The sequence below is a fragment of the Budorcas taxicolor genome, chromosome 5 (genome assembly GCF_023091745.1).
Source record: "Budorcas taxicolor isolate Tak-1 chromosome 5, Takin1.1, whole genome shotgun sequence".
NCBI classification, from domain to species: Eukaryota; Metazoa; Chordata; class Mammalia; order Artiodactyla; family Bovidae; genus Budorcas; species Budorcas taxicolor.
The window spans coordinates 59,881,145-59,899,409 of NC_068914.1; the positions used below are offsets into that span (position 1 = coordinate 59,881,145).

The following is an 18,265-nucleotide window of genomic DNA, read 5'->3' on the forward strand; positions in this document are numbered from 1 at the left end:
CCTAGACTTTATATAGCTTTTCCAAGGAAGAAACCTCTATATGGTATCATCTATATGATATGGCCACTCACCTCTTTGTACCTCTGTGATCAGAAGCAACAAACAAAGGTCAATCACATATCTCCAGTATTTGGAAGACAGCATCCTCTTTGTCTACCCTGACCACTGCAAGCTATGTGCAACTTACTCCTGAAACACATGAATGACTGCCTGCCTTGGGGCTGGGGAATGGAAGATAGGTAGCTGTTACTGTGCTAAGAGTTGACATTGACCAAAATTAACCATTTTCCCCAGGGCATTACAAGCCTTCAGTAGACTCTAGACTTCTAAAATGGTTATACTAGACAGATTCTGCGGGTTCAGTTGTTGTGTAGGTTGGGAGACAGGTTCCTGGTGCTCCCTAACCCACCATGATCCCAGAATCCTCTGGCATTTTGCCTTTTGTAGTATTGTTTCCACATCTCTTCATTTTAGCAGTTTTATGGAATAAGAATATTAATTTAACAATAACTGATATGTCTTGGACCTTGATCTTTCCTGCGATAGAACTAAATTTTCCTTGAATTGTCATACAAAATAAATAATTAAAAAATCTCAGCCATGCATACTGCTTGCAATTTTGCATTTAGTAGCAGCAGCAGCAGCCCCTCTTAAGTCAGATATATATACGTAAGCCTGGTATAACAAGTATATAACTGTGACATATGTGTTAATAATCTCTTCGCAGGTGGAACAATGTACTGGCGCACAACTGTGTTCTTTTTACATAGATATTCAGATAACATAAATTTGATGAGATTTCCTAAGACTGAATGCTATAAACAATGGTCTGCCCTTGACTGCTGGTCTGTAGTCCGAATGTCTTAGTCTTGCCTTTCCAGTGGTCTTTCAAGAGACAGTCAAGAAACAGTGAAGCTATATAAATGGAAAACTGAATTTAAGTCTTAGCTTATAGTCATTCCAGTTTTTAAAACATAAATATGTTTGATCATTTTAGAAACTTTTAAAAATCAAGTTCATTGGTATTCTGACCATCCTTTTTTCTTAAAGATTTTTTAAAAATTATAGAGCCAAAGAATATTATTTAAACCATATTAGATAAGCCAAGCAAATAAAATTTAGATAATGATATCCTAAATTATACAAAACTAGTGTAACTAGGACAGTTCCACTGTAGAAAGATAAAAAGTTTGGAAATTACCTGAATGGAATAAAAATCTTATAAGATGAAGAATGAAGTGACTTAAAATCATTTCAAATTTTATATTTTTATCATTCAAACCTTTGAATTAGAGAATATAGTATCAGGAACCATGTTCCATATATTGCCACAAAATTCTTTTTTTCCATATATTCAGAAAATTTGTGAAATTTTGAACTAAAATTAAGTAAAAGCCAACTTACAGATAGTATTTTCCGAAAAAGTGATACTAATATGTTAAAATAATATAAATTTTAAATAGTGAGGTTTGATGGAAAATATTATAATTTGCATAATAAAAAGTTAAACAATTATGTCCTTCAGTTACATCTAGAGTTGGCTCAGAGTCCTTGTTCTCAAACAGTTAAATACACTGAACAATCTGTACTTCTCATTTTTTAGAACATGTGAGTACTCAAGGTTTCACTTTATTCTACTTGGGGATGAAAAATTTTATCCTATTTTTTTAGAATGTTTGCATTAAACAATTTCATAACGAGAGCAAGTAGCAAATTTTCCTCCAAGTAGAAATGCTGATATACTTTCTTAACATTGGTAGTGTGTAAGACAGTTTAAAAGAATATTTATAAAAGTTATGCAAACTAAATTATGTACATTAATGTTATTTGTTCAGGCTGCCTTAGAGAAGGAATGGCTTGCTTTAGATTCCGCCCGCTTCCCTTCACAAACACTGCTTCTTCCAAACCAGCTGCACTGGCCAAAGGTAACATGTCATGGAAATCTCTTAGTGCTCGATCTTTGCTCATTTCTTAAGGTTATGCTATGCTGCAGTGATTAATAATACAATTTATTGACTTGAAAAACACAATTACTTTTAGAAGCCTCTGACTTCCTCCTCATCCCCAGATGTAATTTTTCATGTAGCTTTTCTTTCATTTGCTCCTAATTTTTTTTCTTTATTTTGGATTTCTTTCAACACTTTATTTCACAGTAGCAAAAAAAAAAATATGATATGCTTCAGCTGCATAAAATCACTCGTTTACAGCACTTTAAAAATACAAAAATATGCATTAAAAGGGCAACAGCTGAAGATTCTCAGTCAGAGGTCAATAGACTGTAATATCTGTTATTTATTTGATAATCTTTGAAGTTTTTGTTTTCTGAATTTTTTAATGATCTTTTCAATTAATCATTTTGTATATGCAAACTATACAAAAAGCATACCTCTCACCACAGCAAGAAAGGACATTTGTATGGCTAGTCTATAAATTTCATTTTATTACAATTTTTAATTTTTATATAAGTTTTTCTTAAACTACTCAGTAATATGCATGTAAAGTAATACAATATAAATGTTAGATTTTTTTCAATTTATTTATATGTATGTACTTTTTTTCTGGAAAGTTCTCCGGAATCTTAAAATATGATGATACTTCACTTAATTTACCAAGTCATCCAGCTCAAGCATGGCTATGTAATGAGAAAGAAAATTTGCTTTCAACAGAACACACACAATTTAATAGCAGGTAAGCTAAATTGCTCTTTTAGAGGATCAAACTTAAATGAATGACAAAAATAGGAAGATTATGAAAATGTGTATGAATTTGCTTGTTTAGAACATGGTAGAGCATTCGTATTAAAAATTTAATGATTTTATGAAGTTTTCAGTGTAAGAAAAATGTGTGACGTACATTCATTAAAGCAAATACAAAGTGTCAGTGAAATAATATTATTAACTGTTGTATACAAATGGACTTTTAAATACTGCTGTATAGGTAGAGATAAGAGTTAGAATAAAAATTCCAATGTTGTTTCTTTCGACAATAGGATTGAAATATGCTTCAAGTAATTGAAATGTAAACATTTTAAATTAATGGCTGACTTTTATTACTTTACAAGATAAAGTTTTTTCTGTAACTTAAATATATTTTATTTCCAAGTGTGAGACGACATAAACAGCTTGTAGTTTTAAAAAGTGCTGATATACTTGTGTTGATTCAGTCAAGTGTGGTTTTTGTCCTATTGCTAGATCAGAAAATAGAACTTTATCCAAACCACCTGAAGCAAAGACCAGCAGAAAGAGTCTGCTAAAGTCTGAAAAAGAAGAAAAAATTTCAGAAGAATGGTATGTAGTTCATTTAACACTAACATATTAAGAAATTTAGATACTTTTAAATATCCAAAACAGGTATTTTTCAAGATTTCAAGAATATCTCTATTAGTTTTTAAGAAACTATACCTCTGTTAAATTTAGATTCTTAAGTGGAAATTCAAATTTGTTTTGGTATGATATAATTCAGATATGTATGTTTATGTGTATATGCATAATATAAATATAGTCTGAGGATTTTTGCCTTTATTAAATTTGATCTTTTAATAGGGGTTTTAAGGATATTTCTACTGCTCAGCAGATGCTGAAGAGAGCACAGAAAATGAAATCAAAGAAATTAAGGAAAAAATTAGGTGGGTAATCAATGCTCAATAACTGTGTATCTGACATTGAAAATATAATCATTTAAACTATTTTTAGCAAATTGTATTTAATAAGCATAGAAATAAAATGCACCTATATGAGACTAAGGTAATATTACATAAAAATAATAAGAAAAATGTAGAGAAATTTATGATATTGCATTTAATGATTTATTATACTCTTAAATACTATTTTTACTTTCCCCTGTTTCTTATGTGCTTTGCTATTGATTATTCTATCTATTGTGCACTGAGAATTATGCTGTAATTGCTTTCTAAGCTGGTTCGTCTCAGCAAATGGTGGTTCTAAAGAGCATCTGCTTCACGTGCTTATTCCTTTGTGTGTTTTTAAATGGCTTGATTATTCTATAAACTATTTCCGTGCATTTATCAGTTCCATGAATATCAGCTTTGACACTTTGGGAAGGGAGCACAATGTATATCTTTTGTGGTTATGCTGAACTTGCAAAATGTTCAAAGGCATCTTTCTTCTGTCCCACTTGCCAGGCTCTTCAAGTCATTTGTCTTTATTTGGACACCTCTAGTTATTTTATTAAAATTATTTAATATGTGGAGTAATTTGTAGATATTAGAGCAAGAAATAGGTGGTTAATGAATTTATAGCTATAATTAAGACAATTTAAGTTATTTGTATATTTCATATAACTTTGTGTTTACTCGTGGACTCATAGGCTCAATATAAGTAACATGACATTCTTTTCTATCTGCTTTCTCTCATTCATCAATTTTCTTTATAAAAATCTTAATGTCAGTGAAATGTTTCCATAAAAGTACCATTACTCCTGAGACAAGCAAGGAGTCTGTATTTATCCTATAGTTCTAGCTTATACCAGTATACAAAGAAACACTCAGATTAATTTTTACCTTTATTAATTTTCTATTTATTACTTTGATCAATTCAATTCTAGAATTCTAACAAATATATGTGTGTGTGTGTATACATATATAATTTTTAGAAACAAAATAACCAAGATACTGTTGGTTTCTGAGGAATAACTGATATTTGTTAACACAGCAGTTACTAGCCATTGATAAATTACTGATCACTCATTTTTATATTCATAAGTGTTCAACTTTCCTTTTTTGGCCTTATAGAGTGATATCTTAATTCTATCTTTTATCTGTTTAAGATAAGTGTGATTTTTTGTGTGTACTCAAAGATTTTTACATTTAAAGAATTAAAATATCAATCCTTTTTAGAGAAAATGTCAATATTTGCTTTGTGATCAGATTGTTTCGTGCATCCTATACTCTTTTGTTGTAAACTCCTACCCAGTCCACCCGGGCTCTGTGACCTGAACCCTCTGTGGTGGTTACCCAGGGAAATATAACCCCAAAACCCTTAAAAATAGTGCGACTCTCCTTCAATTCTAGGGAAGTGGAATTCAGTGCAGTAATTCAGGGTAGTTTGATAATGTTACATTGCTTTGATGGATATTTCTCCTCACTTTCAACAGTATCAAAAGCAACATTTAAAAACTGTTTTGAGATTAATAAAAGTTACTGAAATTCCTGGAGCAAGTTCAAATACCAAAAGTAGCTTAAGAACTGATTGAGCCAATGTTCAACACATATTTATTATTTATGTTCAAGATCTAATTTTTTAAATTATTTATAGTATTTGCAATAGTCTGTGATAGGGAAGCTAAGGAAAATTTTGTCTTGTTAGACTCTGTCTCTGAAAATATATAGGTCTTTCTTGCTATTTCTAGTAATTGAGTTTTTTTTTTAGGTTGAGTACATTTTTAATAAATCAGTATAGTATGTAATGTTTTTAGAAAAATTTTAATAAGGAATATATGCTAAACAAAAATAAAAATAAAAATCATTGTGTGGCCAAAAATTAGACATAATATTATGAAGCAAAAGTTAAACTTCTTTTTATCTGTCACAAGGGGGCATGATAGGGTAACAAAAGAAAAAGGATAACCAGATATTCAAGCTAACAGGTATATCTTAAATTTAGCATTTTGCCAGTGGTCATTAAGTATGACCTGTTAGGTAAAGATCCAAAATGGCAATCATATAATTTTTATAGAGATATTTACTCTAGTTACATGATTGTAAGCCAAATCACATTCTTATTACTGTGTGAGGTTTTGCATCTTTATATTAAGCTTTTGTTTTGTTTCTCAAAATAGTGTTTTATCAAAACACTATCAGATTGATGAAATGAAACCAATTTTCAGAAATTTGCATTCTGAAGTGTAAAACAGAATAATGACCTTTAAATCCTTCTTACTCTTTTTCTCTACTCCCCCTTCACCACATATATCCAGAATAGATATAGTCAAGGTAAGATTAAAGATGAAAAAGAACATCAGTGGGATCCTGTACAATTATATTTTAATCTTTAGTAGGTAGATGATATAGCATTTATGTCTTTTTGCATATGTGAGCAAATAATTTAAGACTCTGTAACTCAGTCTTTCTTCTTATAGAATAAAATTTTTTCTAGTGTTAATGCAATCAATTACTGTATGCAATTAATTAATGAGTTGTGACATGCTATTAACTAATTTGGGCTTCTCTTATAGCTTAGTTGGTAAACAATCCGCCTGCAATGCAAGAGACCCGAGTTCGATTCCTGGGTCGGGAAGATCCACTGGAGAAAGGATAGGCTACCCACTCCAGTATTCTTGGGCTTCCCCTGTGACTCAGCTGGTAAAGAATCTGCCTGCAATGTAGGAGACCTAGGTTTGATCCCTGGGTTGGGAAGATCCCCTGGAAAAGGGAAAGGCTACCCACCCCAGTTTTCTGGCCTGGAGAGCTCCATGGACTGTATAGTAAAGAGTCGGACGTGACTGAGCAAATTTCACTTTCTTTGACATTCACTTTCTTTCCCTTTCAATTTGACTCTAATGGCCATAATTTTAAACTTTTATTACTTAATGCATTTAAATTATATTTTAAACATTTTAATTCTGTTAAATACTTTAAAATTTACTAGTAATTTTCAAATATACAGTTATATATGTGTATCTCTTACATGTCCAACTTGCCAACTTGAAAATTTCAGGCCACCAGAGGGCAACATTGTTCATAAAACTGCGGGAGACTAACCAGCTCTGTGGGTGTAGTCAGTTAGTCCTGTCTGACCCATTCTGATCCCATGGACTGTAGCCCGCCAGGCTCCTCCGTCCATGGAATTCTCCAGGCAAGGGGACTGGAGTGGGTTGCCGTTTCCTTCTTCAGGGGATATTCGCAACTCAGGGATTAAACCCAGATCTCCTGCATTGCAGCAGATTCTTTACTGTTTAAGCCGCCAGGGAAGCCCCATTTGTTTGTTTGTTTGTTTTTTCCAAGTACTTGTTTAGCTTTTATCTGACACTTATCATTAATTTATAATCACATCTATTTTTTCCGGCCTCCTCTGTCCATGGAATTCTCCAGGCAGGAATACTAGAGTGGGTAGCCGTTTTCTTCTCCAGGGGATATTCCCGACCCAGAGATTGAATGCTGGTCTCCTGGGTGTAGGGAGAGTGTCAGATGGGACAGTCAGAGAAGAGAAAATTAAATGGAATCCCTTCAGTCTAACAAAGCAGTAATCCTCAAGGCGGTGGGGCATAAATATAGAAGTATGGATGCATTAATCCAAATTTCATAATGTGAAAAACCTTATAGCAAGTTGCTCAGTTGTTGATGATGCTCTTAAAAATATTTCCTGTTTGTATCTTGTAGATATATTTATTTAACCAAGGGTTATGTCAATATTTGATTAAGATGAGAGTGAACATAGGACAAAAGGTAGGAGGTTAGTTATTTGAAGAAAGTTGCAGATAGGAGCAAGGCAATGGCAGCCTACTCCAGTATTGCCTGGGAAATCCCATGGACGGAGGAGCCTGGTGGGCTGCAGTCCATGGGGTCACTAAGAGTCAGACATGACTGAGTGACTTCACTTTCACTTTTCACTTTCATGCATTGGAGAAGGAAATGGCAACCCACTCCAGTGTTCTTGCCTGGAGAATCCCAGGGATGGGGGAGCCTGGTGGGTTGCCCTCTATGGGGTCGCAGAGAGTCAAACATGACTGAAGTGACTTAGCAGCAGCAGCAGATAGGAGAGAAATACCAGACAGGTTACTGATTAGCGGAGAAACAAGAGGCTAAGAAAAGCAAACAGTGTGGGAAGCCTTTGGAGGACTTTTAATATTGGTGACTTCCATTAGGATAAATTAGGTCATCTGCCAGAAGAGAGAGGATGGGTAGAAGAAGGGTGAGGAGGAATTAATTGAAAGCCATAGGACGGAATCTAAAATTGTGAGGAGTTCCCATGATTTACTCAGTTTAGCATTGGGTTCTAATCGTTATCTGTAGTAAGTCATTGCTCTTTCCCTCATGATGGACCTAGGTGTGAGCCAGTGATGACTGATCTTGTGTTTGCTGGGTTTTTTGGTTTTTGTTTCTTTTTTTTTTTGTCCTCTTGTTGTCACGTCATGGACAAAAGTGATTTCAGAATTTGGTGATCTGGGTAGGAATTTAGCAGATAGCCAGTGAAGTTTGGAGGTTAGTACTGCAGTGAAGAACATCATGTGTGAAGTGAGAGTTGCTGGTTTATTGAAAATCTAAGGGTCAATATCCTAAAAATATCATAATTGGTAGCAAAACTGAGATGAGCCAGATAGAGAAAGAGAGTGAGTGATTGGGTTTGATGTGGAGCTTTCTTCAGAGAGGAGAGGTCTGTGTGTAGGGATTTTAGTGGAGAATGAATGGTAAGTTTAAGGGCTAAGAATGTAAGGATGAAAACATAAGATGGCTTTCCAATATTTATCATATTTATGCATATCAAATTTCAGAGTTAGAAGAAAGATAAACCAGATGAAGAAAAGAAGGTAATTTCATTATAAAGATAGAACTCCCATTAGGGATATTGGGCTTTCCAGATGGCTCAGTGGTAAAGAATCTGCCTGCAATGCAGACGACCTGGGTTCAATCCCTGAGTCAGGAAGTTCCCCTGGAGATGGCTCCCACTCCAGTATTCTTTCCTGGGAAATACAGAGGAGCCTTGTGGGCTACAGTCTATGGGGTGGCAAAGAATCAGACACAACTGGGCACACACACATGTGTACACACACATTACTAGGAATAAGAATCATCTTGCAGCTGTTGATAATGCCTAGCACAGTGTCAAGTACATGGAAAGCATTCAATAAATATTTGCTGATCCCATGTGAAAGAAGAGAAAAGCTTGAGACTGTGTTGGAACCATTTAGTTATAGCCAAGAATTAAACCATATAGAAAATAATAAAAGCTAACTTTTTAGTATGAATTAAGCTGTTCATGAGCTATGGCAAAGAGATCAGGTTGCAAAATGATAAGACAATTAAGACATGTTAAGGAGGAAGGATCAAAAGGAAACAGCTTAGACAAAACTGACAAAGTGAAGTTTATTGCTGATTTATTTTGTTCACTTCAGTGATTCCCAAAAGGAACTTAAAAGAATTTTGATTAAATGTTACTTCATTGTGCTCTAAATAAAACAATAATAAAACTTATTTGAACACTAAAACCATAGATGACTCAGTCTCCACTTGTTCCCCACCAAATTCCCTGAACCTAATACCGTAGTGGCAGTTTAGTTGCTAAGTCGTGTCCGACTATTGCAACCCCTTGGACTGTAGCCTGCAGGCTCCTCTGCCATGGATTCTCCAGGTAAGAATACTGGAGGGGGTTGCCGTTTCCTTCTCCAGGGGATCTTCCCAACCCAGGAACTGAGTCCAGGTATCCAGTATTGCAGGCAGATTCTTTACCAACTGAGCTATGAGGGAAGCCCTATATTATAGTCATTTAGTGTATTTTAGTGTATTTTATAGTCATTTAAATACTGTAGTAGATGTTCAATAAATAGCTGTTAAGCAGATCAGCAGTAAGTTAGATAAACATCACTAAAGGCATATAACTCCGTGTATGTGTATGACTGTGTGTGTAGTTTATAATAATTTAAAATATATGTTTGAGAAAAAGTTAAAGTCTTAGTCAATCAGTTGTGTCCACCTCTGCAAACCCATAGCCTAGCCTGCTAGGCTCCTGTCCATGGACTTCTCCAGGCAAGAATACTAGAGTGGGTAGCCATTCCCTTCTCCAGGGGATATTCCTGACCCACGGGTTGCACCCAGGTCTCCTGCATTGCATGAAGATTCTTTACCATCTGAACCACCAGGGAAGCCTATATTTGAGAAAGGAAGAAAAAAAGTGAAGTCGCTCAGTCATGTCCAACTCTTTGCGACCCCACTGACTGTAGCCTGCCAGGCTCCTTTGTCTATGGAATTTTCCAGGCAAGGATACTGGAGTGAGTTGCCATTTCCTTCTCCAGAGGATCTTCCCAACCCAGGGATCGAACCCGGGTCTCCTGCACTGCAGGCAGACTCTTTACCATGAGAAAGCAAATTTAAATTAGTAAATAATACTCATTATTAAATAATGAACTATAGTCATTCAAACTTAACATAAAACTTATTTTATACTATTGCTCTGAATGGCACATAGAGAAAATGGATAATAACCAGATTTTCAGATTTTCATGAATAAGATAAACCAATGAGCTAAGTTTAGGATTAAAGAAACTGTAAAGAGATTGCTCGGGATCTTTACATATTGAAATAAAATTATTTTATTTCATAAAATCTGTCAAGAGATTGAAATAATTTTAAGGCTATTTTAATGCCTAAAGAAAACTGTTACTTAAATGAAGTAATGGATATAAAGTGTCAAGCGCAGAACCACATACATAATAGAAGCTCAGCTTACTTATTGTTGTTGTTCAATTGCTAAGTCATATCTGACTCTTTATGATCCTATGAACTGCAGTTTACTTACAGGTTTCTCTAAATAAATGACAAAGATGTATTTACAACCTGTTTCTCAAATACTGGGCAAGGCATACTTGGAGATAGAAAAATTTAAAAAACAGCAACATAGACCTGCCATTGATGATTGCTGAGGAGTAGATTTAAATGACTTTGGAATGGTCTTTACAATATCCTTATATACTGGCTTTCTTACTCACTTGTGTATTTTTTGAAGGTAGCAATGGTATCATTCATGGTGGTCTCTCCAGGGACCATTAGAATCAGGTGATGTTTTTCCCATCTAGAATTACTATATTTTTGGTTTCTTATCATTATTCCTTATTATTATTCCCTTTGCAACTTGAATTATTTTTAACCCATTTAAGGTGATGGAATCAGAATGCTTTGAAATAAAAATAGTATTATTTCTGTGCTCTTGATGAATAAAATGATCTTATTAAGTAAATTAGGGCTTCCCTGGTGGCTCAGACAGTAAAGAATCTGCCTGCAGTGCAGAAGACCCAAGTTTGATCCCTGGGTTGGGAAGATCCTCTGAAGAAGGGAATGGCTACTCCCTCCATTATTCTTACCTGGAGAATATAGAACTAGACAACTCTTCTAAATATTTTATGTGTTGAATTATTTAATCATGATAGTAGTGTGAAGAAAGTACTGTCATTATCCATGGTTCACATATGAAGAAATAAAGTCATGGAGAGCTTATTATTTGCCCAAAGGAGTATAGAAGAACTTAGGGAAGATCCACTGCTTTGATTTCTTGTGCTGTATTGAATTAAATGAAGTCAAGTATGGATCGAATAGTCTGTTCCTTTATATCCTACCGTATTCTAGTAATGATTTAAGATCTTTTCCAGGAAATGTTATTATTTTTTATGTTGTAATTATCTGTTTAGTAGCTGCCCTTTATTGAGTACCTACCTACACTTATGTCTTGATGCTTTGCCCACAATTAATTTGCACAGTAATATTTCAAAGTTAATATTATTGGACAAAAAGGAAGCAGAGGGTGGGACCAATTTGTCCAGAATCATACAACTAGTAAAAATTGGAGCTTGGATCTAACCTAGTTTTGTACTATTATAATATTTCTTGTCAGGAAATTCAAACAGATCAAATGAAAAGGCCAGAAAGGAGAATGTGTAGAAAAATTAAAGGTTGTAATAATGTATCATAGAATAAAATGAAAGTGAAGTCGCTCAGTCGTAAACCCATAGTAATCTACCTTCCCTGACTGACTAATGCTCTTTCATTAAAACACGCGTTTGTTTTTGGCAGTGTGGCATCTTCTGGTTGCAGCGAGGGGCTGCTCCTTTGTTGCGCTGCCCAGCCTTCTCACTGCAGGGGTCTGTCTTGTCGGGAGCAGGGGCTCTAAGTGCACAGGCTTCCGTGGGTGTAGCTCGGGGGCTCCAGGGCACAGGCTCAGTACTTGTGGCACATGGACTTAGTTGCTCTGTGGCATGCGGGATCTTCCGGGATTAGGGACTGGACCCATGTCTCCTGCATCGCTAGGTGGATTCTTTACCACTGAGCCACCAGGGACGTCCGCTACTGCCCTTTTTAACATACCAGTATTTGTTTACTGATTTAAGTGATATATAATACTTGCTCAATTGAATATATAGTTGTTATTATTATTATTATTGATAATTCGTATTGAATTCATATAGAAGCACCCAACTCTTACAATACCTCGGTCGCTTACAATGATGCTGCTGCTGCTGCTGCTGCTGCTGCTGCTGCTAAGTCGCTTCAGTCATGTCCAACTCTGTGCGACCCCATAGACAGCAGCCCACCAGGCTCCCCCATCCCTGGGATTCTCCAGGCAAGAACATTGGAGTAGGTTGCCATTTCCTTCTCCAATGCATGAAAGTGAAAAGTGAAAGTGAAGTCGTATCCGACTCAGCGATCTCATGGACTGCAGCCTACCAGGCTCCTCCGTCCATGAGATTTTCCAAGCAAGAGTACTGGAGTTACAGTGATGAGATGTTTCCAAATATTAACTGATATTTTCGCTAATCTGAAAAACAAAATCTCTCTGAAACGTGTGAATCATGCTTAGTAAGGGTAAATTATAACTGGAAGACTAATGGAAATCTTCAGCATACTCATACTTGAGAATAACTGCAAATATTCTGCTTTTCTAATTCACATTTGAAAAAACATGCTATCTTAACATTTAATTAAAATAAGTAATTCGGGTTTTATTATATTTTAAATCTCATTTTTCATTTAACATATTCACTTCTATTATACTAGATAGTTATAGAAAATTCTTAAATTCTCTTTTGCAAGATGATATAAAGCTATCAATAAAATGTAGACTGTGCTGAATTGTGGTTTTATGTTAGCCTACTTCATTTATTTTTTTATTGAGGTATAACTGTACAACCTATCTTTTTTAAAGTATATTAACTTACTTTAAATGTACAACTTTCTACTCTTTATTACAGTTCTTCAACAAGCACAAACCTTTTGTCTTAATTAAACCACACTAAATCCCCATTTCACATTCCGAGAACCATTTATTATCAATAAAAAGCTATAGGACCCTACTTTTACAATTATTTATTTTGTAAAATTAATAGATTCAGAATTCTCTTGGCTATAAAAATTACTTAGAATTTATACATCTTCATTATGTAAAATATCATAGATCAATGCAAACCAGAAATCATTCGTTTATCTGTAAAACCAATGAAAATTATATTTTATGTTTATTATCTCATTTGCCTTGCTTCCATCTCCTATATCTTACCTTCTTGTAGTTCAGAGAAGGAGAATAGTAGGGTATATGGTTTTTCATATGACAATAGCTTTTATCTATTTTTATTCATGAAAAAATGTATTCAAATGAAAATATCAGGAATTTAACAAAGGAGTTAAAAAAATAAACCGTAAAACAACTCCATAAATTAAAAGTTGATGGCATAACTGGAAAATTTAAATGCAATTTTTTCTCATTATTAGTGTTTCTTCCCTGTGTAGTAAGTATTGGCTAGTTCTTAATCTGCTAACCAAGAGTATATAGATGTTGGGTACTTTATTATATTATAAAGGTATTTTTTAAAAATCATAATTTCACAGAGTTTTATAGAATGGCTATTATTTTTAATATTAATATAGAAAATGTTTAGCAATTTGAGAGAAGGAAAGAACCAGAGCCGAACTTCTGTCTTCATCTCTTTTTGTCTAGATCCCACTGTGCGCCTAGCATTATTCAAAAACAATGAAAATAAACTTTCTGTTACAAAACCACCAGAGAAAGCACAGCCCCAAAGAGACGGTTTCTTTGAAGGTATGATTTAATGACAGACATATAGAGAAATTAAAAAGATGGAAAATTGTCTTTAAAGAAAAATTTTAAACATCTTCATTAGTCCTAAAGTACATATATAAAAATTTATGTATAAAACATAACTAAGTAAAAGTCGAAATATGGTTCTTGGAGCTAAAATACTAACTTGGTATCTTGATTCATTAGCATGGTCATTTAGTATTTGTATTGTGGCATATATAAATTTAAATTCTTTGTATTTATGTGTGAAAATTGTAATGCTATATCATTAGTGTTACTAACTTTATTTAAATTTTACACTGACAGACTGTTACCTTGTATCAATTGAAGTGAATACATGTTGAAATTATATTCTAATATACTTACTGCCAATATATACAAATTGCATTTAAACATTATGAATTAAACTCTGGAATTTCAAATATTTTACTATATTTGTTGCTTGTCCAACTCACTTCTAGGATAAAAAATCTGCATACATAAGTGCAGTGGCAGATTGTATTCCCTGTTTCTACATTCAGAACAATTATGGACTTATTAAGCAGGAATATTTAAATGTAATAGAACAGCAAATATGACTTAAAACAAGTTTTCTGTTGCTTTTTCTTTAATATTAAAATGGTAATAATTTTCACCTATAGTTTTGGATTGTAATTTCTAATAGGAAAAAATAGAGTCAAAATATTTTGCATGGAAGTGAACTACTCAAAAATCTTAATACTTTGTCTTCTGAATGTTTTACCACTGGCACTACCTGGGAAGCCCTGTCTTCTGTGTGTTTTAAATAAATCCTAGAAATTATGCATCATCATGGCATGACTGAAAATAGATACACTTTCATTTATGTTTCTATTCTGTAATGTCTCAACTAACGAAAAATGTGATAGCTACTAATTTTATATTTATTCAGAGATACCTTGCTAAGTCAAGGTAGAAGACATAGGGTCTAGAATTTCCTTTAAGCATATAGTAATAAAAATATACCTAGAAAGATAGATAAAGCAAATATAGCAAATCATGGAAATTGTTAGATCAGTAGATGATGGTATAAGGAAATTTGTTTTAACATCCAATTTTTTTAATAATTGAAATTCCTATAGCAAAATATTAAAAAAGGTATAACCATTGAATGTTTAAAAATCAATATTATTTCAAAAATGTTTATGGATTAGTATTTTAATAGAAATAAAATATACTTTCAGTATAAAACAAGACCAGTTTTAATCGGGTTCATTTCTTTGTAACAGTCTCAGCTTCACTGTTTTTGAAAGGAAGAATAGAAATTCTGCTAAAATAAATAACAACTCCATAGATCTTACCTGTTAAGTAGTAGCATCATTACTTTAGGAAGGATATGCCTAGGAGGAAAGATAGTTAGGGCATTTTTGCCCTTTAAATTAACATGTACTTCAGAATCAGAAAGAAGGAATCTATCTCAACCTGCTCTGTGACATATGAAAGGTGAATGTTACTATCAAGAATGGCATATAAGTATACACTGTATTTATTGACTTTTGTACTATAGTAGTGACAGAAATAAAATGGAACATTGCCAAATATGCTTTCTGATATGACATGCATTTTTGTTTTCTTTTCTCAGTATGAAATGTGTTTAGTTTACTTGCTTCTTTTTAAACCTCAAGTGCATTTGGAAGCATGTCATTAATTTCACTGAATGGTCTTTATGTATGCGGATTATATTCTAGTGACTAATAGTTACTTTAAGGCTTTTTTTTTTTTTAAGAATGGGCTTGGCAAAAATGTAAGTAGCAGAAAATTATTATGTTTATTTCTGCCTGTTTTTTTAATGGGAAAAGAGTGAGGCAAAGATGATTTAATCATTTCCGGCCACATTGAACACCATGTTATCTTTAACTGCTGCTCTGGCCTCACCCACCTCCTAGTCACACATTCTGTATTTTCTGGCTGGTTAGAAGCCAGGCAGCTTCCAAGTTAGCTACCTGACTAACCACCGCTTCCCACTGGAGGGCGCGTTTTTAACCAGGTGTTCCTAGATACAATTCACAGAGTGTAAGATGCACCCTTTCTGAATATAATTTGATAAATGTCAATATATTTACAGTTACCCAACAGAAATATAATTTTAATCTAATAAGCATCACCACAATCTAGTTTTAAAACATGAGAAAAACGGTTTTCCCTTAAAAAATTCAAATAAAATTAATTGAATATCTTACCCCCCAAAAGTGAGGGAGATCAGAATTAAATTTTACTGTAGATTTAGACTGAATGATTCTATATGGAACACTTTCTCAATAGTGGAATAGTTGCATCCTGGCACTGTAATAATTTCATTGGCTTTGTTGGAATTAGATGATAGTATTATTTGAATTTTTTCTATAATATAAAATATTTTATAAAACATCTGATTTTGTAAAAAAAAAATGTAAAAATATGTATCTACTTTTCAATATTGCCTATGTGGGCTTTTCATGATTCATCTTATAAATTTTACTAAAATGCTTTGATTATTTTTGTTGCCTGTATCTGGAGGTCACTAGCAAGACAGAGTGGATGGTAGTTATATCCTATTGGTCTGGGATTTAAAATATGCTTAAATTTAGGGAATATTTAACATGAAATGTCATTATATTAAATGACATGAGGTAAATAATTATACCCTATTAACAGACCATGTTTTATGAAATGTCCTTATATTTTGCTTTGTTCATGAGTCGTTGGCAGTTTTTGTCTAGCTGCCAGATTTAGACCCTTGACTCAGACCTAAAGGTTGAAGAATTTTTAACCACATCTGTTCTGAAAATAACTATGTGTCAGATACTAGTTAGTTTTCCCTATGATATGAAACTAAGAGCCTGAGCATTTTATAGATTCAACATTGATTTGCTTGATTTATTTGCTTATTTTTATTTATATTAATATCATGTCCGGTACCTGTCTTGGTTTATTCTATATCACCTCTGATTTCTACTTAGGTTTCAATATCTGATCTTGCCTTAAAATTTGAAAAACTTTCTTAATTATTGCCTTAAATATTTCCCACCATGTTTCCTTTTTTGTTTGTTTCGAATGTTCAATTTGGAGCCTGATAACACTCTAATGTAAAAAGAGGCATAGCTTGATAGTGGCTCAGATGGTAAACACCCCACCTGCCAATGCAGAAAATACAGGAGACCCAAGTTTGATCCCTCGATTGGAAAGATCCCCTGGAAGAGGGCATGGCAACCCACTCCAGGATGCTTGCCTCGAGAATCCCATAGACAGAGAAGCCTGGTGGGCTACAGTCCATGGGGTCACAAAGTGTTGAACATGACTGAATGATTAACACTTTCAACCTTTCACTTTCACAGGTGTAGATTCTATAGATAGTCAAACACAGTTTAAATCATGATTACTCCTTTTATTGACTGTGTGCCTGGGGACATTATTTAACTTCCCTGTGTAGCATTATTTTTCATTTGTAAAATTAAATACTAACAGTTTCTAGTTGTTGAGAATTACATGAGATTCAACTTGGGAAATGCTTGAAGTACACATTATATATACATAGTGGGTGCTCAAAACTTGTAATCTTTGGCACCAGTTACTTTTAAAGGATAAGTGTGGGGCTTCTTTTGTTTTGTTTTATTTGCAATTAGTAATATTCATTGCATTTCTTACTAGGTACTATGCTATGAGTTCGAATTAAATTCTCTGATTCAGTCTTCCCAGAAGCTCTTATATATTATGACTATCAATATTTTAGAGAGGAGACTGGTTTTGAGAGTTTGATAAGTAACTTGCCCAAGATCACACAAAGAGTATATGCCTAAAGGGAAATGGACATAATTTCTTTATCAAAATAAAGCTAGCAAAAATCAAACAAAATGAAAACATTAAGGAACACAGGTTCTTGGGTTATCCTGTAATGTATACAAGTTTAAAATCAAAATATTTAAGAAAAAGTTTAAAAACTGACCAAAACTCTGGGAAAAAATAATTTTTTTTTTTATTCCTTTCTAAGGGAATGGCTACCCACTCCAGTATTCTGGCCTGGAGAATTCCATGGACTGTATAGTCCATGGGGTTGCAAATAGCTGGACACGATGACATAACTTTCACTTTCACTATAGCTTGCATTAATATAAATTAAGAAACAGTTTAGTGTCAAAATGGTGATAAATATGTTTTTTGACCTGTAATTAGCTGCTATCTCATCTAGTTTCATTATGATTACCTAACATTATTAAGTACTAAATCTTTTAGATTCTAGGAGTATTTTCAAGCACCTATTCTAATTTTCATGTAGATGAGAACCTCTCCATACAGACCAAAAGTAAACACTATATTTTTGTTTTATTTATTCCTCTTTTTCCAGTCATAACTGACATTTTAATTTTATTTTAATCATATTGAATACATTAAATTACTGCTCTAATTTGCTAAAACTTAAATTTGCTACTCCTGAAGCCAATGCCAAATTTGGACTTCTGGTTTTGGCCAAGAAAGGAAGCTAGTCAAGCAAGGGAGGAAAAAAAAAAATTGGA

General features: G+C 33.6%; 1 protein-coding gene across 1 annotated transcript in view; it reads left to right on the forward strand.

Moving 5' to 3' along the window:
• Positions 1–18,265, forward strand: part of LRRIQ1 (leucine rich repeats and IQ motif containing 1) — a 220,484-nt gene that overhangs the window by 126,655 nt on the left and 75,564 nt on the right. The window contains exons 18-22 of the mRNA XM_052641127.1: positions 1,836–1,925; positions 2,567–2,688; positions 3,192–3,287; positions 3,543–3,625; positions 13,656–13,757. Of these exons, the coding sequence (XP_052497087.1) occupies positions 1,836–1,925; positions 2,567–2,688; positions 3,192–3,287; positions 3,543–3,625; positions 13,656–13,757 (493 nt within the window). The remainder of the gene's footprint in view (positions 1–1,835; positions 1,926–2,566; positions 2,689–3,191; positions 3,288–3,542; positions 3,626–13,655; positions 13,758–18,265) is intronic.